General features: G+C 46.8%; 1 protein-coding gene across 2 annotated transcripts in view; it reads left to right on the top strand.

The window, feature by feature from the left end:
* The window catches only part of LOC119442580 (mortality factor 4-like protein 1), a 49,013-nt gene extending 30,611 nt beyond the window's left edge, over nt 1-18,402 (top strand). For both annotated transcript variants that reach the window (XM_049662241.1, XM_049662242.1), the window contains 3 exons: nt 1,012-1,081; nt 13,175-13,259; nt 17,950-18,402. In XM_049662241.1, the coding sequence (XP_049518198.1) occupies nt 1,012-1,081; nt 13,175-13,259; nt 17,950-18,031 (237 nt within the window). In that variant the 3' untranslated portion in view covers nt 18,032-18,402. The remainder of the gene's footprint in view (nt 1-1,011; nt 1,082-13,174; nt 13,260-17,949) is intronic.
* Nucleotides 18,403-27,773: the final 9,371 nt, after the last annotated feature.

Raw genomic sequence — 27,773 nt, 5'->3', positions numbered from 1 at the left:
AGGAAGCCGCCTTTTGCCATATACATTTTTTACAAGAGGCTGTAGGAAGTTCCCGGCTTCGTAGCCTCTTGTTGGGAACCGGGAAGACATGAATGATGAGTGATGAGATCACTCGATTCATCTAAACCGCTCACAGGATCTATAAATGGCCTAGAAAGACATAGGTGTATGTTGAATCCTGATGCGTTGAAATGTGCTTAACAGCAAAATATATATTACTGTTGCTAAACACCCTTGCAAGTAATGTTGGCTTTTAAAGGAGCCCTGAAACACTTCTTGAACATGTTAAAGAAACGTTGCCTAATCCGTCGTAGAGGCTGCTGTGAACATGCGAGCCAAATATTACTGCACTACACACAGCGGGGAATTAACCTCATGTCAAAAACAGAAAAAAAATTTGCTTGCTTTTGCTTCTGCAAAGCTGTTACGCAGCGTTATCGAAAGCAGCTGGACCCACCAATGCTATTACTAGCTGATTTCATGATCGCGAGAGCATTCTCAGTAATACATAATTGCTCATTTTGATTTAAATGAGAAACATGTGTCTGCAATTTCAGAAAGACAGAAAAGGAATTTCATCTTTGCACTGCGTGTAGCGGCGTAAGCTGCGCATGGCCTCTGAGATGGCAGTCGCATGCTGCGTAGCTAGTCTACCGCTGCTGCGATACTGAACTTTTGGCTGGGGCTTTGCCCTCTTGGTTTCTCTGCTGTGTAGCTTTCAGCACGCTAGCGGAGACAAAACAAGAGAGAAGGCCAGGTGTCAGTGTGATTACTCCAGTTATAGTTGAAGGATTCGAAAAAAGTTTACGGCATGAGACTTGTGAGACGACTTCCTTTAATAGCAAGGCCATTCTTGATTAGTTAGTAAAGTGTTTCAGGGCCCCTTTAATAGCCCTGAACAAGAATAGCACTGTGTTACCTTTACCACTCTTTTACTAGTGCCGGGGTCCATAACCATGTGTCTAGAATTGTCCAGTGTGATGCTAAGTTAACATTCTTTTCTACATCTAGGTTTTAAATGAAAGACCTGACACCCCAATGTCACAAATATATGGTGCCATTCATCTACTGAGGCTGTTCGGTAAGGTGCCCGTTTGAATAGCTTCATAATGGGACTCTGTAACACCCATATTTGCTCCTCTTTCTATTCAAAGTGTTTTGTTACCACTGTGGCATCATTATGAGCAACACTATGGCGTTGTTGAATATGACAGCAACTATTCATGGGGGTTCATCTAAATGGTTGACCAAGAAATTCTCACAGGCTAATAGGTGCAAGAAAAAAATGTGCAGCATTGCTATACATTGTGCTTTTTTTGTATCCCTACTGTGTATACCCTCCTTATCCTATGTTCACTTACCCCAGAATTCTTAGCCTCAAAGTCACTCCCCCCACTTTATTTGCGAGGCTGATAGATTCAGTTACTGTTTCAGTATGGCAGCAGCTGTGCCTCATTTCCGGTGATTCATATTTTAGACGGCAGCACAAATTGTAGCATTTAATAAACCTTGGCAGGTGAGGCTGTACCATATTTTTGCACATATCAGGGGTGCAACAGCTGCGCCAATTGCGCCATTTTGATACAATTTCGTATTTTTGTGCTGAGCTGCGCAGAACCGTGATATATGTTGAAATTGTGCCACGCTGCACCAAAACGCCCTACCAGCCGCGAAATTTCTCAGTTATGCTAGTTTTAGCGGGAAACAAAGACCGCGTTGGCTACCAGCAGCTTGGACATCGCCATCCAACCCAGTCCGATGTAGCACAGATGAGATCACATGGACGAGATCCAAACTAGAGTGTACTATCCAAACACATGCCCAGACGAGACGTTGGCGTGTTTGGCGGTGGGCGCCGAAGAATATTTTTGCTGCTGGTTGCAGTGCGGCATGTTGTACATGCAGTAAAATTTCGCGGAGACACGTGCGCATTGCTTGCAGTAACGAAAGCACTTCGTCATTGCCGCGTTGACTCAGCAAGATCCTCGCCGTATCCGTGCACTCGGTCACGAGCGGAGCGGGTACGAATACACCACGGGAAACTAGCTTGTACGGTACAGCAAGCGACCCGGCACTGACGGCGTGAGCTTTGTAGGCGACGCAATGCACAAAACTAGCAAGGATTCGGTTATACGCGGCAAGAGGCATCGCGTTGCAATGAAACGGCGCAGATTTTCGCTGTACACCGCCGAAACACCGAACGATTGTCAAACAGTCGCTGCATGTTTTGACTACTGCCAGAACGTCGCGACACATCGTCAGAAAAAGAAAAAAAAAAACGAGAGGGAACCACTCGCGAAGAAATGCATGTGTACTTTCCACATGTTTGGAGGAAAACGTTGCGTGCAGCACACTGCTGGGGCGCGATTGAGGTCGTTGTTCGGAGCGCGTGTTCAATTTCACCGGCTGTGGCCTAGGTCAACCGTGCACGGCGAAACTGAACGCGTACTCCGAATAACAATTTACAATCGCGCCCCTGCCCTCACTTACGCTGCTAATGTGAATTGCCGTATAACTCGCGTAATGAACGCACTATTTTTTCCCAGAAATACAATGAAAATTTGGGGTGTGCGTTTATTATGCAGGGTAAATTTTATGGCATTTTATGAGTAAGCATTCTTTGTGAAACTGCTCCAAATTTGGGATTTAATGCTCTAAAACGGAGTTTTTTTTCTCGTAACCTGCTCCAAAAGCAAGAGTTTCGCGCTCCAAAAATTGCTCCAAATCCTATTTTGGCTGTTGCACCACTGGCATATAATCCACACCGAGAATTCTAAAAATTTAAAGTAAAGGCAGGTGTGTGCTGCTGGAAAGCCATACCATGAGGCAAAATTCATGTTACCATGAAGTCTAACCTTAAGGCAAAATTCGCATATAACCTGCACCTATTATTCCGGGGATTTCCGATTGTTTGGTATTTCTGGCGATCCCTCACTGAGTCTGAATAATCTGTCGGGTACTCTATACAGTAGCCGACGGATTTTTCGGACTCCAAAAATTCGGACTTGTTGGATATTCCGGACTTCACAGATGTACCGTCAGGATTCCCATAGAACTAATGCATTTTCGCGACCGATTTTTCGGACGAATCTAGGTGCCAATGTTCGATTTTCCGGACTAAATCGCACGCTCCGAGCCCCGCTACCCGATCTTGAGGGCCGCCATGTTGGATTTTCCGCTGGCTTGGCCGGGCTTGGCTTCCAGTGCCCCCCCCCCTGTATAGCCTTCAAGATTGGTAGACGCACGCTATCCTCCCGTCTCCGAGACCATGCCCACTCTTCCTTGGCCGACAAAACGTTCCAAAAAGCGGCACTTTTTTTTTTTCCGGTCAGCTCAGCACTATCGTCATTATCACTTAAGCGGAATTCGTTTTTTTTTTTTCTTTTTTTTTTAATGTTTCGGTTGCGCCATACCCTGTGTGCGGGTGAAAGCTTGCCTCGCGCACGCGAGAGAGGAAGGCGGCCGGAGGCGCGCGGACTTCGTTCGCACGCGGGCACGGGGAGAAGGCGACGTAGTCGGTGGCAAGTTGCGTTCAGCTCCTGCGGCTGCTGCCGCGCAGGCACCGTATCTTGAAAGCGATCTGCGATGGATACAAAGGGCGTGCAGCGAGTGCCAGTAGCTTCGTACGCGCTGTTCTTTTCTTTTTTTCGACGTTCGCGTTGAAGTGAGAGAATAGACAGTGCGGAGGTCATCGAGCGAGATGTGTTCATGTAACCTGCGCGCGCGTGACACCGTGCTTATTTAGTTAGTAAGCGCACATTTACAACTTTATACGGCCGATAAAGCTAACATCCTTACTTCGTATTGCTGTCTATTAATTTGCTATCGCAATCGATGCTCCGCTTTTTGGGCGGAACTGCGACATTTTTCTTAAGCCGCTCTCAGCCTCATTTTTTTCGCTTGGTGGGGGGGAGGCGAGTTTTTCGAACTGTTTGGTTTTTCGGACTGCTCGATTTTTCGGACTATTTTTCAGTCCCCGCGAAGTCCGGAAAATCGGTCGGCTACTGTATTGCCGTACACTAGTGTGCATACTTTTCTTTTTCTCCGGTCCCCCAATTGCACATTGCTTTATAATCACTCCTTATAACCAAATAAATACAGTAAATAAAATGACTGCAGATTGTATTACAGGTGTCATATGAGCTGCACAAGACCTGATTAAGGAGGAAGCGCTTTGTCAGTGAGAAGTGTTACAAAGCCCCTTTAAAGGGACACTAAAGAGGAAATTTATTAGAGCTGTATTAGTAAATTACCCTTCTACAATGCCAAAAAAGCTACTCACGCTGTGAGAAGAGGCTTCGTAAGCAAGAAAAAATGCAAAAGCGAAATACAAGTGGCAACGCCTTCTTGGAAGTTTATGCACCAGCTTGCTGTAAAGTCATGGATTGTGACGGCATCTGCTCGTTAGCTTCTTGTTGATAGAGATGGACTACATTGTATTCCAAAAAATCCGAGGACTGAACCTGGCAAGATTCAAGCACTTAACGAGCTACAGTGGCCCAAATATGAAAAAAATTATTTCAAATTTTTGACATCACTCTGACAACCGGGACAGGGGCTTCAGCGTGAAATAAGAAAAAATGGAACTTTGACTCTCACTTTCTCTTCTAAATATCAAGCTATTAGCGGGAAATTAACAAAAATGAAGTTCTGAAAGAATACTTTGATCTTTATACAATCTTCATTACTGGTATAATAAGAGAATACAATACAGGTAAATAGAATGGAGGGGAGGTCCCAAGGTTACAAACCGCAGACGGGACCTCCTATGTTAATGCATTAGAAAACTAATGAAGTGAACGTATAATAATAAAAAACAGTTTCAAAACGTTACTTGTAACAAGTACAGTGTCAAATATTTCAGTGTTTACCTAGAAAATCGTCATGAAACAAGTTAACAAAGTTAGCGGAACGCAACAGTTACACATTAAATAAAAACATTTTTAGCTTCTGCCTAAATACATAAGTAGGCATTATTTCTTTCAGTTCAGATGTGAGTGAATTCCGGAATGAAATGGATCAGAAAACAATGCTCTTTTTTCCATAATTGGTATGTATTTTAGGCAGCAGAAGGACCGCAAATCTAGTTCTGTTGGGATTAGATAACATGATGGCAGGAAAAATGTCGATTATGAGTATGCGATGAAAACGCTTAAATAACAAAACACACATACTGTAAATATATTATGTGGAAGCACAGTAGGCAAACTATTTACAAGGTGTATTTACAAGGTGTAGCAAGCACTGGCCAGCATGGAAGCCAGCCGACATCAAACAAGGTACATTGTCGTCCTCAGATCAGCCAGAGGCCGCCTATGTGTCTGGCCCACTACATCAGAGTGTCAACATCATCATCTTCGAATAGCACGTAGCATGACACCCGGTGGCAGAAGCGCCGGCCCGGCGCCTCTAAGGACCCACAGCAGAGGAAGGGTGGTAATGCTCGAGTCTTGAGACGACGTCGCCGGACAATGGAACAGAAGATGTAGTCGGGTTGGTGGACACAATATTGTATGTGATGTCAGTCACTTGATTAAAGACGCGCTATGGGCCCGTGTAGCGAGGGAGGAGCTTTTCAGGAAGGCCCACACGTTGGGAGGGCATCCAAAGTAGCACGAGGGCACCCGGAGCAAAGCGTTCGTCGTGGCGTCGCTGGTCGTAAAGGCACTTCTGATTTTCTTGGGAAGCAGCAAGTCTGCTACGGGCTATCTGCCGTGTATAATCAGCCCAGGCAATAGTGTCGTGTGCATATTCACTAGTCGAAGTGCCAGGGGAAGGAAGAAATGTGTCCAAAGGTAAAGTTGGTTCACGTCCGAACAAAACATAAAATGGAGAGTATCCAGCCATGTCGTGGCAGGAGGAATTATATGCGAACGTTACGTATGGCAGTGCAAGGTTGCAATCACGGTGGTCAGCCAACACGTACTTGGAATGCATATCTGTTAAGGTCCGATTCAAGCGCTCGGTGAGCCCGTTCGTCTGGGGATGGTAGGACGTGGTGATCTTGTCTTCGATGACTTTCGACAGGAAGGTACAGCCTCGGTCAGTCATGACATGAGGCACCGTGGACTAGAATTATGTCACGAAGGAGAAAGTCCGCCACGTCTGTAGCACAACTGGTTGCCAGCGCTCATGTCATTGCGTAGCGCGTCGCGTAATCGGTAGCGACGGCAACCCACTTGTTTCCTGAAGCAGATGTAGGAAAGGGTCCGAGAAGGTCCAAACCGACACGGAAGACGGGCTCAAGGGGGGGACGTCATTGGGCTGAAGATAGCCAGCAGGAAACGTAGACGGTTTCTTTCGCCATTGACAAAGCTTGCAGGCGCTGACATAACGCCACACTGAGGGGGTTAGGCCAGGCCAATAGAAGCGACGACGCACGCGGTCGTGTTTTCCGAGTAATCCAAGGTGGCCAGCAGTTGGGGCATCGTGAAGCTCACGAAGAACTGTGCAGCGCAGGTGGGATGGTATAACTAGGAGAAGATCAGGACCGTCAAGGTACACGTTACGCCGATATAAGGTACCGTCCCTCAGGGTGAACGTGTGCACAGAGGCGTCGCTGGGAGAGGATTCCAGGCGCTCGATTATTTCCCTTAAGTAGCCATCCTGACGCTGTTCATCAGTGATGTTAAGCAACTGGCTCATGGAAAAGACGCAATCGAGGGATTCAATGCGCGAAGAGTCACAGTCGGCCACAGGGTAGTGGGACAACTCCCTGTCTTATACACCACCATGTAGGTGTACTCTTGCAGGCGCAGGGTCCATCAAGCGAGTCTGCCGGTAGGATCTTGCAAACAGGCGAGCCTGCACACTGGGATCTGGGAGGTACTGGGAGGCACACTGGGATCAGAGGTACTGGGATCGATACTCCGCACCTCCACCAAATAAATGTTACATGGAAGCACAGTAGGCAAACTATTTACAAGGTGTATTTACAAGGGGTAGCAAGCACTGGCCAACATGGAAGCCAGCCGACATCAAACAAGGCACGTCGTTGTCCTCAGATCAGCCTAGAGCACTGCACGAGCCTGATTTTTCGGCCCGGGCCCGCTTTACAAGGCTAGTAGGGCCCAGGCCGGGCCCAGCCCGGGCCCGGGCGTACATGACCGAGACCAGCCCGGGCCCGTCCTGGGTCCGTGGTTCCAAGCCCGGGCCCGGGCGTTCATTACTAAGCTTAGCTAGGGCCCGCGTGTGCATGACCAGGCCCAGCCTGTAAGAAAAAAAAATTTTTTTTTACTTACAGATTGTACCATATCTGTCAGCCTCACGTTCTCGAGGTTTAATCAGCGGCAGTATATAAGCAATAAAAGGCCGAAATCTTTGTTACTCCCACGGGAACATCAGTAATCCGGCCCATTGCCTGTGCTGCTATTTTTCCGCTGGTGCGCATGCACTTACCTTGATTTGTACGATATGGTTCTATGATGTCATTTAGTATGCAAATATACAGGGCGTTTCATTTTAGCTGAACCAAATTTTTAAAAATTGCCTGTGGCAGATAGCACAATTATATAATAATCCTTGATCTAAACTACTCTATAAGGCGGCCATTACTTCCACGAGAAAACAAAATGCCTAATTGAAGAATTAACATAATTACGCTAATTAACCTTTTAATTAATTATTTTATGGCACATCTTTCAATCTACGAATTATAGCCGCTGAGTTCACAAGGCGTATCCACCTGGAACAAATTCTCAGGGCTGAACCAGTTTCGAGATAATAATTTTCAGTGTCCGACGAAATCAATCAAATCAAATCAATTTATTCTCCAGTTTACATGCTGGACGGTCACTTTGTACTAAAAGCTACATACGTAGCTTGACATGACCCAAAACACCAGGCAAGGCAATAGTACAGCAAACAGTGTGCGTACATGTACAATAATTCACATATATTTCCAGCTGTCGCTGGAATTCCTCATGGATGAAATAGCTATGAACAGAAAAACAGAGAATATTTCCGTCACGGTGAGTTAACAGAATTGGAAAAAGCTTTAACAGAATGCATTTTAAACAACACTACAATAGCAATCATCATCATCAGCCTATATACAATATACAATAGCAATACTAGCTATACAAAACGACGCAACACCAGCTATACAACATAGCATGAGACTGAATTTTACAAGATTAACATTTGCTAAGAAAACGAAACAGGATGTACATTATATATTCAGAGCCATACACGAAGGCAGAATAATAATCGCATCAGATACATTACAAGCGACCAAAGTATGAGCTGAGTTCTTTTTTACTGAAATTATCGACATTTTTGTATTTGTTCAAAGTGAATGGCCGGTAGGTTATGTATTAACGACTGATGCTTATAGAGTGTTCTGAAGTATGGAATTGACCATATCTCAGGATTTCTTGTGTTCACATTAATGCGACGACGCTCTAAGGAGGATAATTGTTTTATGTAGTTCCAAGCTAATTCTGACATGGATGGCCTAATGGATGGTCAAAATGCCCAGGGGCGTAGCCAGGGGGGGGTTCATCCCCCCCCCCCTTCCCGATATCCCCCCCCCCCCCCCACTTACATACCCTTTGTTTTCGTCGCTTCGTGCTGACATAATTCAGGAAACCGGTGCTACTATCACAATTTTCTTCCTGGGCGCTTCCGTTTGGGTTGGTAATTTACAGCGAATCATGTCTGCATATGGAAAAAACTGTCACGGTGTTTGTGAAGGCTTTGACACTCTGTGAAGTTTTGGGCGAGAATGTGGCGGCCGCATTCTGAAACAACAAATGCGCAACAAATGAAGCAACAAATGCGGCGGCTGCATTTTAGATGATGGCGAAAACGCTCGAGGCCCGTTTACTTAGATTTAGGTGCACGTTAAAGACCCCAGGTGGTCGAAATCTCCGGTATACATTTCCGCCGCTTCCCTTCAGGTGCCGGTTAGGCCACGCTCGCACAGGTTTCGCTTGTCGTGTCTTGGCTTTGACTGTAGCTCCTATTTCCATGAGATATTCGTGATGCCATCTCTTCCACCAAGCTTTCACTAGTTTGCATCTACTTCGCCATGCTTCTTCAATGTCTCCGTTGTATGGTCTTATTTGTCCTTCTGGAAGCTGTTGGCGACCTTGTGATATCCAGAACTTAGCCCTATTTCTCACGCAGAAATAGTCTGCGCGAGAAACGTCTCTTGTTTGCGATTGCGCCCCTACGGAAGGCTGGTAATTACTGTTGTGTTGTTTAATCCCAAACCAGCAATTACGGAAGGCTGGTAGTTGCTGTTTTGTTGTGGAATCCCAAACCAGCAATGTACACACGAAGGGGTTGATGACAGCAGTGAAATTCCACCGACTCGCAATAGAATGCACGAAACAGACAGGCGACAAGCATTAATTACTGCTGTGCGCAGTACAGCGTAAGTAAACTCTTGTTGCAGGCGCTGACAGTTCTCGTCGGAGTTCACGCGTCCTGACAAATTGATTATGTGCACTATGCACTGAACAATACCGGAGTTCATTCCTGCATCACTAGTACACCAATCAGTCGAGATTCTGTGAGGTACAAGGCCGCTTCCTGTTTGCACCGGCGTAAGTGAAGCAGAAATGAGTTGCACGCACTACTTAAAATGCGTACACATGCCATATCTATGCTGTGCGGTGAAATATTCTGCACAATTCTGAATCTGTTGACGTAAAGGCAAATGACGGCTGCACGCTCGCACATAGCGGAAGACACAGCGGGCCATCCACTTGCCGCAGGAAATGCAACCCTCTCGTGTGAGGGAGCAGGGCGACGAAAGCTTCGAAAAGAAAATAATAAAGCCTTACGCGTTTTTGCGCGTATTTAAGTTTTCTAGTGCAAAGACGCAGCAAACAAGCTATTGCTATGGGAGTAGGTATAGCCTGGTCACACGTGCATTTTCACGCGTATAGCCGTCCTTGACTTGTGAAACGCACTTTGCCCCGACGAGGACGGCGCCATCTACGCTTAACGGAAATTAACAATTAATGATGTCTTCTCCAATCACACGGGTCGTCTCAATGATGCGTTTTCGAAGACTAGTCCATTCAGTGGCGCGATGAGAGACCGTTGCTCCAAACGCCCACTGTACCTGTCGTACTTACTGTATTTACTGAGCTTACTTTACTTTTTACTTAATTTCTTCACAAGCACACGCACACACGAGGGGGGGGGGGGGGGCGGTCCCATGTCTTTGATATACATGTATAGAGTCTGCTTACACTACTGATATTTATTATCGATCATGTGACCTAGAGGAAAGCGGCCCAGTCGGGCCGCTTTCCTCTAGGCCCAGTCGGGCCGGTGACCCCCCCCCCCGAAAGAATTTTCAGGCTACGCCCCTGAAAACGCCTAATTGAATATTTAACATAATTACGCAAATTAACTTTTTAATTAATTATTTTACGGCACATCTTTCAATCTACAAGTTATAGTCGCTGAGTTCGCAAGGTGTATCCACTTGGAACGAATTCTCAGGACTGAACCAGTTTCGAGATATTAATTTTCAAAGTGTCCGATGTAATGAATGGGCGTTCCAGTTAACTTTTTGAGGAAAACGCTATTTTATGCATTGAAGCACAAAAGTAACTGGCCTTAGCGCTAAAATAATACAATAGTATCGACACTGGTAATAGTGCAATCGCAAAAGCGGTAACATGGAAATGGTTTGAGGTGTGGTTGTTTATATAATTTATTTTTCCTTACGCGGAAACAATGTTCGTTTTTGTGGAAAAGAAAAAAAAAATTTGCGTAGCTTGCACTGCCGGCGCAATGCTAAAGAGACAGCGGAGCTGATGGGCACCTAGCTAGTCCTGGCTTTTGGGCTAGGCTAAACACTACCAAGTCATCCCCAGCATTTCCCGTAATTTATTTATGATTCATTGATTATCAATTAGCTATTGATTGGCTATCGATTGTCTATCGCAATATATTGGCCACGTATTTGGGCGAGGCTAAGCACTACCAAGTCATCCACAGAATTTTCCGGAATTTATTGGTTATTGATCGATTATTGACTAGCTATTGATTGGCTATCAATTGCCTATCGATGACTAAGTTTAAGTAGTCCCTACCATTCTTAGCTAGACTTATCCAGGCTCAGCTTCGCTAGTTCACAGGTGTACGTGCCATTGCGCTTGGACCCTTTCTGCACTGCTAGCAGGATCGGCCCACTTTTTTGGATTCAGCAGGCACATTGCTGAATCAGCTCCGCTGTTAAATGAAAACATCATCTGTTTTACGATTTTCTTCGATAAGATATACAGTCATCTGATAAGATATACAGTCAAGAGAGCAGTGTGGTTCAGAGAACGGGGATAACCAATATTCTAGTTGACATTAAGCTGAAAAAATGGAGCTGGGCAGGCCATGTAATGTGTAGGATGGATAACCGATGGACCATTAGAGCTACAGAATGGATATGAAGAGAAGGGAAGCGCAGTCGAGGACGGCAGAAAACTAGGTGGGGTGATGAAGTTAGAAAATTCGCAGGCGCAAATTTGAATCACCTATTCCAAGGCAGGGTTAATGGGCGATCGCAGGGAGAGGCCTTCGTCCTGCAGTGGACATAAATATAGGCTGATGATGATGATGACAGTCATTTTGCACGTGTCACTTCAGCTTGGCACAGAATGCATTGAACCATGCAATGCATAACGGTTGCGTGTGCTCGAAGGCCTACTTAGGTCCTTTAATGAGCGGGCCCGAGTCTGGCCCGTGCCCACGGCTTCACGCCCGAGTCCGGCCCGGGCCCGCGGCTTTAAGCCCGGGCCCAGCCCGAGCCCACCGAAAAACGCTTCGGACGGCCCGGCCCGGGCCTGTACAGAGCAGCTATAAATCAGCCAGAGGCCACCTATGCGTCCGCCCCACTACATCGGAGCGTCAACTTTATCTTCTTCGAATAGCACGTAGCAATATAGTTCAGAGATAGGTTGTATGTTAGGTGGACGAAAATAGAATGTGATGGCGTCAGTTGAGTAGCGAAAGTAATAAGTCGCACGGCTTGCTTTTACAGTATCTTCAGAGGTCAAATGTGAACTGAAAATGAATTACCTCATAATGTAATACAGTAACTTAAATGACTGTCCATGAATGCATAATACAGCGCTTTGAGAGCGTTTATGCTAAAACACTTTCTTAATTTTACCAATGCCCTAATTACATATGAAATCTTTTTACAAACGGATTGATATATTGGTGAAATTTCAAATGGGTGTCAACTATAACTCCTAGAGATGATGTATGATCGCTGAAAGGAATGGCTACAGAGTTGACATAGAGGCAGGGAATACTAGTTAGCAGTTTGTTTGTTCGGTGTATGAAAAAGCATGAAACTAGTTTTAGATGGATTAATCAAGACTAATATAAAGTTGCACCACTCTTAGAGAAAGGTTAAGTCAGCTGGAAGGTTAGATATGAAAGTCACAGAATCGGAATGATGAGAAAATATAGTTGTGTCATCAGCGTAAACAGGAAGAAAAGTTAAGGCAAAGGGGTAAATCATTAATATCATCATCATCAGCCTATATTTATGCCCACTGCAGGACGAAGGCCTCTCCCTGTGATCTCCAATTAACCCTGTCTTGCGCTAGCTGATTCCAACTCGCAGCTGCAAGTTCATGCCTGCAAAAGCCATGGAACCTGTTAAGAAAGCTTTGTAATAGTGTCAATGCAGGACCAGTTATCCCATAGTAGTTCTCTAATTTACACAAAAGAATTAAATGGTAAATATTGTCAAATGCTTTCGAAAAAGTCAACATAAATAGATCCTGTGACTTTACCATTCTCAATGAATGATCAAATTTTATCAGTGAAACATGCAATTGCTGTATCAGTGGACAGATGAGTCCTAAAGCCATACTGGCACAAAGAGAGTATGTTAAATTTGCTAGTATATTTAGATAGCCTTACTTCAATTAGTTTCACCAAGATTTTATCGAGGAAATGAAGCAGGGATGTGGGCCTATAATTTTCTATGTTAAGTGGATCACCTTTTTTAAAAGCAAACGCTACTTTTGCCACCTTAAATTTTTCGGGTAAGGCACCAGTTTTGAAACAGCGGCCTTTATTAGCCTAAACTGGTTTAATGTCTTGCTTTAGTGTACCTTTCATTTTAAGCCTCGTAATCTGATCATGCTTTTGACACAGAAAACTTCAGAATTTAGTTTTGAAATGTGATCTTATGTTTCAGTGAAGCTTGGCAGCATGTTGGCTTACACACCGCTGGACGAGAAGAGCGTCCAGCTTCTACTCCATCACATTCACGATTTTCTGAAGTGAGTTTTCTTTTGTTAGTGGCTGCATTGGTAGGTTACGCTTTGCAACAACAGTGAAGCATGCATCATTGTGTGAACGAGCTCTGTTAACACGTTAAAGCGCTGTGTACACGATTGTCTAGCCCAAGATAGTGCATCAGTAGCAAAGGCATTGATGTAAGTAACAATATTCAAAATGTGTTGCATGCATCTTGAAACACTTCTGATTGAATTAGTGCTGCAAGTCAATAAAAAAGTGTAAAATGTTTTAGTGAACCAGTGGGAAGGTTGACGGTTAGGCGTTTTTGCTCGGGGTCTGGGTGTTGTATGTAGCGGGTTCACTTTTGTTGTTTTTCATGTCTTTGACCAGGCATTATTTTCAAGTGGCTAGATAGGTGCTTTTCAAGCCTGCTAGGCACGAAATAGTTGATGTTATCATATTTGATGTTCCTGTTGTGAGTTTTCACATGGAGTCCACATTCTGTAAACTTGACTAAACTCACTAAATAATTGAAAATCCTTGATCTATTCTGCAGCTGTATGCTTTTCATGGTTCTGAAGACGCAGTAAATGTGGTGAAAGTAAGTTTTCAAACATAATTAATCGGCGCATTAAAGGGTTAATTTAGCTAGTTTTTCGGGTTTTTTTGACGGAAATTCTAGAAATATTTTTGCCGTTAACTAACGAGGTGCTGGTTGAAGACATGCATCCTGGTTAAAACATTTCATTTCTCACATTTGGCTGGCAACATTTTGCTTCGTAATTGTTTGGAACACCAAGATTTGAACTAGGAGACATTGAAAACTTGTACTTCCTTCATGTGCAATGCTACAAGATTCTTATTCTGCAAAGTTAAGATGCAACCAAGCATGGAAAAAAAGCTTCAGGACAGGAAGCAGCGTCACTTGCAACTAGTTTATTGGAAACAGACGGGGTCACATTTATAGGAGAAGGTGGCCATGTGCGCACGTACATTTGCGTGCAGAACTCAAACGAAATTTGCATCATTATCCAATCATACAGTGCAGAAATTCGCCTTCAGTGCTGCGTAAAGCCACAGACATATGACTGACACAGATGTCACGTTTCATGTTGATGAAGTACGCCACGATTAATTCCCGTGCCAAGGAATCTTTGCTTTTACCGAAAATGCAGATATGGAAAAGATCTGCTTCACACGTGCAGGAATCGTAGTGCGTAGGTAAATGTGCACTAATCTTACTCTTGATAGAGAGCTCCTGTTCCCTTGCCCTATCATTGATGCAATGGCCTGTCTGGCAGATATATATCCTGCTGCAATTAAGTGGAATTTCGTACACCACACCGACCGCGCAAGTCACATACGGCCTTGTATGATTTTTGCCACAAAGGGTCAACTTCTGTGGGTCTGAGATGCGTGGGCACAAGCCAGCAAGCTTCCGTGGAGCTGAAAAAACAATAGGCACTTTCTACCTACTGGCCACTTTCTTTAAATTGTTGGCCACTTTATGCATGTACGGAACAACCTGCGGCCTTTTTTCCACTAGCGCCTTGTCTTTCCACTTACCCTTCAATTTTTGAAGGAGGGTTTCCACAGCTGCGACCGTGATAGAACAAGATTATCCGGCTGATCGTAGCCAGATATTTTTGAGTTACATAAATGAGAAAATATATGTCTGTGATCTCAAAAGGACAGAAAAATAATTTCATCTTTGTGCTGCCCATAGCTGCATCAGCTACGCGTGGCCTCCGAGATAGCAACGGCGTGCTGTGTAGCGTAGTCTACCGTGGCTGTCACGACAAGCCCTTTCGCCACCGCGACACTCAACTGTGGGCCAGGGCTTTGCCCTCTTGGCTTCTCTGCTATGTTGCTCCCAGTGCACTAGCGTAGACGAAAAGAGAGAGAAAGCCAGGTATCGGTGCAATAACTCAGCTTATAGTAGAAGGATTAAAAAAAATTTTTTTACCGAATGAGATTAATGGAACAACTTACTTTAATAGTGAGGCCATTCTGTGATTAGTTAGAAAAGTGTTTCAGGGCCCCTTCAAGAAATCACAATCATTGAGCCCTGTACTCTGGTTGCAACAGCTGCAACAACAGAGCAGAGTTTGGTGAGCGAGAAGCATTTCTTTTTTTTTTTTTTTTTTTGCGGTCAGCTTCTGATGAAAGTGTGGGCAAGTATGTCCGTCTAGTGTACAAACCCCAAAACAACTTGCAATGTGCTGACATCTGTGAAAAACTTGCAAAAATATCCGTTCTAAAGGCGGGCAGCTTCACTTAGGCCTTCCCTGTCTGGGCCGGCTCAGTGACGGCTGTGGAAGCGAATCGGTTAAATGCTTGTACAGTGGAACCCCTCTAATGCGTTTTCCCCGAGAACGCGAAAGAAAACCCTAATACCCAGGAAATGTATTAACACAGGCATGCTCTTAAAATCATGAGAACGTGCTGCTAAATATTAAAACAAGGACACTATGCCCGGCTCAGCCTCTAAAAGATTTATTCGGTGACAGCTAATTCAGGCTTCATGGGTAATGTCTAAAAGTTTGAATAATTGGGAGTCCAAAGTGTTGGATGTGGCAGAAAAGGTGTTCTATTTTCGAGTTATCACTTTTGGCGATACCTTCGCTTTCGTAAGATTTCATGTCACTAGCGCCAGTCACATAGACATCTACAAGCGATGGCATTCTTGGCACAGTGCCAAGCACACCGTCTTATCACAGAGCCAAGCACGCTGTCTTATCACAGAGCCAGGATTGTTGTCACCCATTGTCGCATATGATGCTAGGCAACTGGTAGTAGCTTCAAAAGTGATCGTCCGAGAATGCGGCCTAAGTTTGTCAATGTGTTGCTGCGTGCACAAACGCTTTCCGACGATATACTTTGTCTATCTCTACCTCTGTCATGCTGTCGCTACAGATGGACAAAAGTACATTCAATGAACCTTCATCCCCTGGCAACATAATTGAAGTCAACCGAGCTGTGATTGCTGAATGATCGCGGGTTGCTTCGCAATAGTCATTGACCGGCACTTCCCTTAAGTTATCACCGCCCTTGTCGGTGCAGACATCGAGGGTGGAGTTGGCGGCACTTGAAACTGCTTGAAGATGTCACCTGGGATCGTGTTGCTATTAACACGCTAATGAAAAATGCTAGACATGCGGAACTCTCATGACAAACAGCAAATTTAGTCTATGCAGCTCAACACTTAGGGGCTTGGCTTGGCTTGTCTTGCAGCTTGGGCGCGGTTGGCGACTACTGAATTGACTGGGCTTTGCTAGTTTCAGTTTTAAGGAGAAACTGAAACTACTATTAAACAATGTATTAAAACTAACATATTGCTACGAGAGAGACATTCAGCCTGGGGCAGACGAAGAAGGAGACGGTTCTCTCTGGTGCTGGTGGCTGTCCACCATCTTGGCTACTTTGTCTGTGTAGTGTAAATACAGTGTAAATAGTTGGCGACTACTGAATTGACTGGGCTTTGCTAGTTTCAGTTTTAAGGAGAAACTGAAACTACTATTACACAATGTATTAAAACTAACATATTGCTACGAGAGAGACATTCAGCCTGGGGCATTGTGTCGTTTTACGTAACATCTTTGTGGTGGAAGTGCTGGGTAGTTCCCTGTTTCGATCACCGAGCTCCACAACGACCGCCTCATCAGGCTTGCGACCATGTCAGTCGGTGCAAGCACATCGTCTTCACCCCCTGCTACTCCTGTGGCTCCCACCTACATCATTCTGCCTCCTGCTCGTGATCCTGGCGTATTTTGCGGCCAGGGTGGGGTTGACGTCGACAAATGGCTCAACCTCTACTAACGGAGCAGCGCCGGCTACAGGTGGGACCCGACCCTTATGCTCGCCAACGTGCTTTTTTACCTCGATGGCCCACCGCGGGTGTGGTTCGAGACGCACAAGGCGGGACTATTTACACTGTATTTACACTACACAGACAAAGTAGCCAAGATGGTGGACAGCCACCAGCACCAGAGAGAACCGTCTTCGTCGTCTGCCCCAGGCTGAATGTCTCTCTCGTAGCAATATTGTTATTTTTCATAATTTCTACGGCTCAAATGCAGTCATGCAGGCAGAGTCCGAATATTGAATGGCGCGCTGTAAGGTGTCCGAAATTTTGGAAATTTCCACGAAGATCACACCCACCAAGACCGTGGTGCATCAAAAGCGCACGTTGGTGACGGTCAGAAGTGCGCAGATATATAGAGTGTCTAGCATGGTTGACGTTTTTCTTTTAGACCTTGTACATTATAGGTGGTACACTTAATATATTTCTATATGCCAAAGTCGTTACACTAGGAATGCCTTTTGTATTATGCAGGAACATTGTGGGAACGACTTTTTATCAAAGGTGGTTCAAATACGTAAGTGTCTATGGGCCTTTTGCTGGGACCGAGCTTTAGCGACGTTATACCGTGGAAAACATATTAGTGGGGTGTATACTGTACCCGGATTCCCTTTTTTCAATCTCTTCTAGTTCCACCACCATATGATCTTCAAAAGCTACCTATTTTAGGTGGTCCAGCAGTGTAACCATTGCATGACACAGCATATGTATGCAAAAGTGTTGTGCTTACAAAGTGTTTTCTTTTATTCACTTAAGTGCTGTTGCATAATGGTGTAAATCAGTCTGGATACTGTGTCTTGGCAAGTGGTGCTTACATTTCCAAAATGAAAATTGGAGCAAAGAGACATTTTGTGTTGATTTTTTTCTAGGTACATGGCTAGGAACTCGCAGCTGTTCAGTCTGAACGACTACACAATAGCGCCTCCAGACTACCAACGAAAAGCCATCTGAAATTGAAAAGCTGCACTGCTCAAAACAAAACCTTGCTGTGGAAATTGTCTTCCTTGCACTTGCTGCATTCATTTGATGCTGCAGGTGCAGTTATGCTCTATACCGGAGCGCAGGAGAAAGTAAAACTGCAGTGTGACTGCTGTATGTGAGTAGTAGTTAACGTAGCTATGCGACAACATTTGTGGAATTTATGCCCAAGTTGAACGCATTTAAGCTGTATGCATTGTGCAAATGTCATTCATTCTCAAGGTTTCCACAAGTGTAGTTCTCAGCCTGTCTGAAGATCTTGCTGGACGACTGCCATTAAACGAAAGTGTGAATGTTCATTGTGAAAGTGTGCATGTTTACAAATATAGGATGTCCAAACTTAATTTGTTGTTGGTGGTCTTTATACTTGCTTTGCAAGAAGAGTGCTGGAACTGTTGGTCTTCTTCATCAGAGTTTCTATTTTGTACTTGCAGTACATGGTTCATACAGTTAAACCTGCTTATAACGAACCTCCATATAACGAATTCCTGGATATAACAAAGTTTTCTATTCCTGGCCATTACTCCATAGAAGCACACGCATTTGAGACCTCTACGTAACAAAGTGGCAGTGGGATACCCCCTCAAAATAACGAATTTTCCTCGTTGACAACCTAGAGATTTTGCCCCAAATTTTGTCATTGTTGCGCGAGCAGCAACCGTAAGCACCTTCTTCGCCGCGAAGGAATGTGAAGCGGCAGCGGCGCGCTTGGCGCGCTCGGAATTAACGGCAACTGCGAGGCGAGAGCAAGCGAGCGTGCGCGAGACAGCCTGCATCCCTCGATCCGGCGATCTTGCCGCCACGGGCGTGGCCTTTTCCCCTTCCTTCATTCAAACCTGATCCCGCCGTTTGCTGCAGCTGACTGGCCTAGCCCGCCAAGCCGGCACTCTCCTTTTCCAGTTGATGTTGCCGAAGGAAAAAAAGTTTTCTTTTTCAACGCACTGGCAGCGCCACTCTTTGGTTACTGCGCAAGTCTCTGCGCTTCAGTTCACTAACCTGACACTAGGTGACACTATAGAGCCGTTTATAGTCCGGCGTAACGCGAGCGCGCATGCTACGTCATGTTGGCGAAAACGACCCCTTCTATAGTCGAGTGACACACATACAAATGAGAGAGAGAGACACACATACAAATGTACAGTGAATAGGATATGCTCTGATACAAAATGGCTAAGGATCCAAGGATTTAAGCATGTGCTGTTTTAACGTTTTTTTTTTTTTTAACTTGTACAGCGACATCGGTGATTTAAGTGGTGGACACAGGTGAAAAGAGGCATGACCTGTGTCATGCCTCTTTTTGCCACAAACAGAAACGGTCATATGTTAATACATAAATGGGGTACTATATGCATTCACACTTTTTCAGACTATTCAACATGCACATGAACTCGTACTTCTGAGAGTAGCAGCATGGCTCTGAAGTGCATGTAGATTTCTCCACCACAAGACAATACACAGTTTAGTAGCCATGGTGTTTATCTGCTGAGCACAAGGTCATCCTGGCTCGATAGGTTCGATCTTGGCCACAGCAGTTGCATCCGAAATGCAAAAATGCTCGTGTGCGTAAGGTGCACGTTAACACGTTCACTGCAGCATCACTTTTCGAAGTCTCGATTCCTGTGTGGAAGGACCCACCACCGTGTCACTTGTCATATTGCTGATGCGTCGTGACCTACTGGCGAGTCACCAAGGGAGCGGTGCTTCTTTGAAACTTCATAAAGGTGCCGACAGACGGCGCCACAGTGCTTTAGACCAGAAGCAATATTTTTTTTCTTTTCATTAATTCCTAGCAAAGATGCCTCTTGTGCACTGCCAGCAAGCCCTGTACAACCGCACATTGACAATATCTGCCGTGACCCACTGGTATACCACACAGCAGCGAACGTGTTAAATATCCCTAGGTGGTCAAAATTAATCTGTAGTCCCTCGCTTCAACGTGCCTAATAATCATATCGTGACTTTGGCATGTGAAACCACAGAAGAAAAAAAAGTTACAAGTCATTAGAGTTCATTCTTCTAGTGTCCGATATTTGGGTCCATTGACACATGCTACACTAGATGCTGAAAATTTTTAGATGGGTTAGTTGTAAATCTTACAAACATAACTGTGGTAAGGCACTTGAACTATAAAGACCGACGAGGAAAGCCACTGTGCATTCTCAATGAAAAAAAAATCACAGAAGATTACAATATTCCCTAACGCGAAATTTGAGCACAGCTCCATACGTGTTTTCATTTCGCGTGTCAATATTTTGTATTGTGAATATATACCTTATTTTCCCGCATATAACCCGCACCCCCAATTACAACAGCCGGGAAAGAAAGAAAAAAATATCTGCCTGTAATCCCGCGGTAATAACTGCATGCAACAACTCTCAAATATTTGCAGAAACAGTTAATTCACGCATACATGACTCGTCCACATCATCGTATCATCGGCCAGCGGCTCTGTCCCCCCCCCCCCCTTCCCTTTCGGCGATGCTGATAAAGCTGGATTCACACGACGGACGCCATCGCGGACAAATCAGTCACGTGACATCTGACGCAAATCAGATCACTTCGCAGGCGCAGCTAGCATTCACGTGACAGAGGATGACAGTGCAGCCGGAGCAGCACTCACATGGGCAACGGCGATTTGGCTATCAGCCGTATCGCAAAGCGCTTCGCGTGAACTGAGGGAGCACCACGGGAACTGGCGATGTAAGAGTTCGCCAGTGCCGTGTGCATTATTCGCTATACGCAAAATGCCGACCTCTAAGAAGTAGGGGAATGGACGACCTTGATGGAGGGGAGAAGGGATCTTCAACACGCAGTGGTCGGGAGAGGGTAGGATTCCCTAGGAGATAAAGAAACTAAATGGTGGCAAACTTTGCCTCGAGGTGTGGCTACACAGCAGTGCAGCACGCGCTGCTGTGAAGCCACATCTAGTAAAATTCGCATGTAACCCGCACCCCAACTTTACCGCCAACTTTTTTGAATTTTTGGTGCAGGTTATACGCACGAAAATACAGTAGGTACACGGTTTATACTATGAGGAAGAGAGCGTTATGGAGTAGCGTAGCTGGCACAGGCAATCTGTCTCGTGCGGTGCATAACAAACGGACTGAAGTGTGGTGCGACTACCTCGCTAATCAGGAGATTGCGAGAGGTAGCACGTGGGTGACGTGTGGGCACAATTCACAGCAGCTGCCGCAGACAGACCTCCACAAATGTATCGCTTTGGTTCCATACAGATGATATGCGCTACTCTGGTGCCTTATCGTAGCCATCGTGGCAACACAGCCCATCTTGCGCGGCACTACGCTTTTCTTCGCATGCTTTCTTTCCACCAAAAATGAGAGCAGCCCTTTGTCGCAGGGAAATCATGCTGCCAGTGTCAGCGGCGACAACACCCAAGGGAGCATCACATTGAGCCTTACTGGTAGCTGCTCGCCATCGCCCCTTGCAGGAGCAGTGAACCGCATCACAGACGTTGGTACTGTAGACTGACCTCAACAGCTGACACCGCGGACGAGCGTAGCCCTCCCCCCTCGGAAGCACAGATGAGCTCGCCCACGCGGCGGCAACTCGGCGCATATGCAGGCTGTCTGTCCTCCGCTCTCTCTCCGCTTTCTGCCTCATGCTTTCTTTCATCTCTCGCTGCGCTCCACGTTCGCTTTGATCTTTTGCTGTGCTTGTTCGCTCGGTTACGAGGTACGCCGAGGCATGCCGACGCTCAGCGCAGGAACAGGTGCCTAAGAGCTGTGCTCTAAAAATAATCCGCAAACTAGCTTGACTTGTTCAAGCGCCAGGCTGCCCTTTGGTATTTGTGTGAAGATGTGCTGTGCTCCACAGTCGAAACCCATCTCTGGCAACTACATCATCAGAACAGTGCCAAGTGGTATTCACACGGCAGAGAAATCCGTTGGATTTGCTTGGAGCATGCATCACATCACGCCATTGCAAGGCACCCGCTCCGACTTACATGGCCGCTAGAAACTGTCCAAGCAAATGGCGTCACAGGAGATAGATTTAGCGGTTTGTTTGCATGTCTGGTAACTTAATCTACATCAGTGGGATCAGCGTGCGAATGCCAGTGGGAGCGACAGCCGACAGAACGCCAGGGATGGAGAGGCGTGTCTTGCTGTCAATCAGGCGATGGTGGCACATGCTGACGTCGAGGTCGAAATGGGTCAGGAAGGCGGAGCCGAGGATAGGCTGATCGGCCACGATGAAGACCCACCGGAACGTGCACCGCAGGCCAAGATCGAGATTGAGGGACCGCAGACCATACGTGGCGATGGAGGTAGAAGTGACTACCTCCAGGTGACTTAGAAAAGTGGTCACGCTTGGAGGACGGCAGTACACTGACCTCGGCACCCATGTCTACAAGGAACTGCAGGCCGGAAATGTGATCCATGACTACGAAAAGGCGGCCGGGTTGTAAGGCGAGGCCACATGCCGCCGTCGGTGATCTCGCGGTGCGTTTCCCGACCATTCGCATGGGGACTTGCACCGACGGGCGCGGTGCTGGAAAGTGCGATGGTACCAGCAGATAGGCGAGCATTGAGGACTGCACGAGCGACGACTGGTCGGGGAAGAGGGACGGTGGCTGGGACATGAGGTGGAGCCGCGCTGGTCATGGGAGGACATCCGAAGAGCGTCGATGGAAACGGCGAGCTGGTCGATCCGGGACTCTAAGCAGGCCATGATTGAGCACTGTGACGTTGAAGAGAGGGCAGTGACTGAAGAAGAAGTTGCATTGTGGACGTGATCAGCGAGCTGGGCAAGGCGGTCGAGGGTCAAGTCCTCTGTAGCGGCCAAGACAAGGCGGGTGGACTGTGGTAAGCGCTGCAGGAAGAGCTCCCTCAACAGCGGACCGTTCGAGTCGACGTTGCTTGTGCCCAGGAGCTGTCGCATGCTGTTGAGCAGCTGGGAAGGGAGGCGATCGCCAAGGTCCTCGGAGGTGAGCAGGTGCTGGAGGCGCGCGCTCTCAGACGCCGTGGTGCATTCTAAAATACTCTGCTTCAGTTGCTGGTATGGAGCATCACTCAAAGGTGCAGCCATAACGTCTGCTACTTCTGGAGCCACCTCAGAAGACAGGTTGCAATTTAAGTGGCGAAACCGCAAAGTATCCGAGGTGATGTGGTGCAGATCGAAGATGGCTTTGACCTGGGCGAACCAAACCTGCGGGTTCTTGCGCCAGAACGCGGGCAGGTGGAGCTGTAGAGCTGCGACGTCCCGTGGGCGCGACGTAGCGTCAGGCGGAAGGGTACCTGAGGGTGGGAGGTTGCTGGGGTAGGTCATCTCTTAGGCCGGAGTCACCACTGTCGGGAACCGAGGGGTCGCAGCGGAGCGCCAGAGCAAGAGCAGCAGCTCAGCAGATTTTCAGAACGGACTAGCGCATGCCGTGCTTGCGCCGTTAGCACGCGCCGCCCAACTTTATTGTCATTCGCAGTCGGCCCCAAGGGCGCCGACCTTAGCGTCCCCGCTGAGCAGCGTCTGTGGGTGCTACAGCATCATTCGACACACATAGACCACAGTGGTAGAGTTACTGTATATGACTTTTAGGGAGCCAGAGTGGCGTACAGTCGAGCCCACTGATAATAATGCCGGTTTTAACAATATATCTGATATAATAATGAGCAGCTGCGACACTGTGAAGTTTTTTGTGCTCTATGGTAAAATAAGCCGCTTACAACAATGTTCCAATGCCACGTTATTGGTTGTAACAATTAAATCTGGCTACTGGGTGTCTGTGCTGAAAGGAAAAGAAACACAAAATCCTGGAAAACAAAAACACGCTAGCCTCCAGCCCTGCCGATGTGCCTTCGATGCACCTGCCTGTGTGCTGTGCACACCGCATGCTTCTCTCCAGTCTCAAGGAAATAACTATACTGTGCAAAATACAACACAAGGACATAGTAAGAGACACGGACAAGCGCCCTTTCACCACTCCATAGCAAGAGTTTACAGCGCTGATGGCCACCCTTGCTGATGCTCGTCGGCACTGTTAGCATCGTTGACTGGTGTTTCAGAGGGGTGGAAGGGAGACGCGAGAGGCACTTAAGGATGGCAATGCGGCGAAGGCTTGCGTGTTTTTTTTTTTTTCTTTTATAGAATTTCGATTTTCTTTCTGTGCAGATACCCATGCAGTAGCCAGATTTAATTGTTACAGGGGTGGGACTTCTGTGCCAATTGTGCCATTTTGATACAAACGCAAATTTCTGTGCCAAACACAGAAAATTGCCCAAAATTGCACCACGCTGCGCCAGAACTGCTTCAGTAATGGCTGCGAATAGCGAGCAGATTCGTTCTCCGAAAAAGCGTGCAGCTGTTCACATTCTGCACAACACGCAACAGCGCCCCCTGCACAGTCTCATAATTTTTGGGCTTATAACACTGGACTTTTCGGCGCTTCCTGCAAGTGGCCGACGCACACATGGGCCACTCCCGGCTGTTATCGCTGCTGTCGGAATGGCCAGGGCAGCTGTATTTATAATGTACTAGAATACGATTGAGTGGGCCGAGCGGCGCAGCACTCCCCAGCTGATGCGCAAAACAACGAAAAGTAAGATGAGGACACTGTGAGCAAACTAGATATTAGGGAGGCACGCGCTGCAGCAGGTGGGCTTCTCTGTCCCCAGGGTCGAGATATAACTCAAAACCATTCCAATCTGTTTTTATGCCCATAAAGGCGAGGCCTGAGCCATTTTGACCTATCACGAAGGGTTAATGGCGGATTTAGAATAAAATGTCGCAGTTTTGCCCGAAAGGAGCATCATCGATTGCAGTAGCAAATTAGTAGACGGCTATACAAAGTAAGGAGATTAGTTTTATTAGCCTTATAAACTTTTAAACATTCGCTTACTAACTAAATTATCAAACATGGTGTCATGTGCGCACTAGCAAACATGAACACTTCTCACTCGATGACCGCGGAAACTCGCTGTCGAAACGCTGAAGTGAGGAAGCGCGGCAGCAGCAGCGAGCGAATTGAATTTCGTGTTGCCTCTTGCTTCAATGTGAACTAAGCGGCGAAAACACAGAGCACACGAAGCTATCGGCACTCGCACTCTGTCCCCATCGCAGATCGCATTCAAAATGGGGCCGGCGCGGCCGCGCCATACGCAGCAACCGCCAGAGTAGAATGCCCCCCTCCCCTGGTGCCTCGCGCTATGGAAGACTGCACGCTTCCTTCCTGCTCTCCTCCCTTTCGCGCGCGAGATTGAACCACCATCGTCGGCTCACCCTAGCACGCTTCCCTCGCACATACGGTGCGTGGCGACGTACGATGTTATCGCCCCTGTACTTTATACAGAACATCACGGCACCCACGACGGTAGAAATGCGCCTGGAGTGTCCATATAATTGCTATGCAGTAAAAACAGATTGGAATAGTTTTACGTTATACCAACCCACGGTCGATTGCGGCTCTCTGGGTCTGAGGTACCATGGTGACCCAGAGATTATGTTACTGCGTCGATTGATCCGCATAATTTGAGAACATTTTCTGCTATCATCACGAGTGTCGGCGCGGTATACAGTCAACATCCGATTTTTCGGACTCCGTAGGGGCCGCGACAACATCCGAAAAAATTGATGCGGCTTAGCTCAGCTAACCCTGGATATGCAAATTGAAAGCTTTTCTTTTCTCGTCCAAAGACTGCCTCTGTCGGCGGTTGTGGTCCTGCTTCTGGCGTTTTGCGAGCCGAAGGGCTCGCTCTTCTCCGGCGCTAGCTTCGCGCGCTTGGCATTCCGGACCCTCTGTAGTGAAGCAGCTCGCCAAGCGATATCCGCGGGGTGGTCAGAAGCCGCTTGCCGACGACGGCTCAAAGCCTCCCGCTCAAGCGCAACGCTCAGACGGCCTGGGCTCGCTCTCATCCATGGCCAAGCTCGCACTGACTAGGCGAGCGCGGCTCTCTCAGCCAAGCGCGCGGCGAGTCAAGTGGTCAGGCGGCGACCCAGCTGAGGAGAGCGCGCGCGAAGCCGGCAGCGAAGCTCGGCGAGTCACGTGATGTGTTGCCAAGGCTATGGCGCACCTGCGGTCAAATGAAGGTCAAATTGCTGGCGACGGCAGAACTTGGCTCAACTAGGGTAGTAAAGCTTTTGCATTAATATCGGGCAGTCCGAAAAAATGAATGCATGCCTTTTACTGCCCCCAAGGGCTCAAATCGCCACAGGCACGTCTGAAATAGCTCTAAAGGCCTGCCAGTACACTATTAGGCGTATCGGTGATCGTACTGCGATAGGATAAGGCGGGTGTCCGCGGGTATAATTAAGGCGTGTCCCGTGACAATTGCCCCTTCCCACTCTTGGTATGTTTCACCGCAATACACTGCATAACACTGATGTATTGAGGCGAACTTCGCCGACTTTCGGGAACCGGCATTACGCAACGTGCTGTGCTTTCCGAGCTTCGAAGCCATTAGCGAGGATTGCAAAGGCAGAGTCGGCGCTACTGCTAACAGCGGCACATTGTTTCAATGAAAAACACGGCACCGAACAGCAAGAAGCTTGGTAGCAAACGTCGAAGTAGCTAGGCCTAGTATTGCCATGTTGGTGGCTACGACTGCCAGCAAGTTCTGTAGACTGTCACGCCACCCTGTGGCCATTGGCAAATTTTTTTCCAGGAGTATCGGAGTAACCGCAGGAGGCGCATCGGTAGCGTTTGCTTGCTTTCTTCACTGTGGCTTGTAGGGTTTATTATCTGTGTTTATGCATCTTTTGTGCAAGATGAAATTCAGAAGCAATCGCATGTGCTGCATGTTGCAATGCACCAACACAGCTCTAGGAGTGAGCCTCCACTCGTTTACCAAAGATGGCAAAGAAGAAAGAATGGGTTGTCAGCTGCAAATTGACACGATGGTCACACCACCGATGAAAGTGTGCAGTGCTCATTTCGTCAGCAGTGACTTCTTCGGGAGCCACGTAGATAAGAAAACGACAGTTCTTTGCTTATGCACATTATTTTATTTGTTTTTCTACGGAGAATCGATGCATTAGTTAAAAAACTAGAGCCTGCGACAGTGTATTGCAGCAGCACGAACAACGTGGCTTTGATCCCGAGTAGATGTACGTGGGCGAGTGTTGAGAGTATTTTCTCAGGTTGCACCTCCATCAACTCGTGTGTGGTGGCCATGGTGTCTCGTTTCGCCAGAAACTCACGTTTTCATTCTCGCTGCACCCCGTGCTCTGCCACGCGGCCAAGTTCAAGCTGCGCACTTGTGGCCAGCACAACAAGAACATACGAGCAATTAAGATAAAAACTGGCATGTTTGTAGCACTTTGTCACAGCTTTAAGAGACCCGCAGGTATGGAAGCCTGTTAGGAGATGACTGACGTTAACATCTGTGCCTTCCCAATGCTTACTTGTACGGCGTAATGGCAGAAAGAACTTGGCGAGAACGCAAGCAGCCCAAGAACGTTATAAACTTGTATCTGCAAGGCATTCTCAAGTGCTACAAGCTTCTGTCGTGACTCCTTGTCACTCGAACGATACCGGATCTGCACCAGCGAAATCGTACTTGTGATAACCTCAGTGATATACTTCCTTCAATTATCGAATATAAATATCTGCTCATAACAACTCATTACGTGAAAGGAGCTCAAGAACATTACAGATCAGTAAAGACAAGATAACTTACCTTGATACCTTCCCGCTCATAAATAAATTCCTGCTCATGCGACTTCTCACGGACACGTGACGTCTGTAGGCAAAGCCCTTTGCACAGTG

The sequence above is a fragment of the Dermacentor silvarum genome, chromosome 2, assembly GCF_013339745.2.
Source record: "Dermacentor silvarum isolate Dsil-2018 chromosome 2, BIME_Dsil_1.4, whole genome shotgun sequence".
In the NCBI taxonomy this organism is placed as follows: domain Eukaryota; kingdom Metazoa; phylum Arthropoda; class Arachnida; order Ixodida; family Ixodidae; genus Dermacentor; species Dermacentor silvarum.
This window is presented reverse-complemented; position numbering and strand designations above follow the sequence as displayed.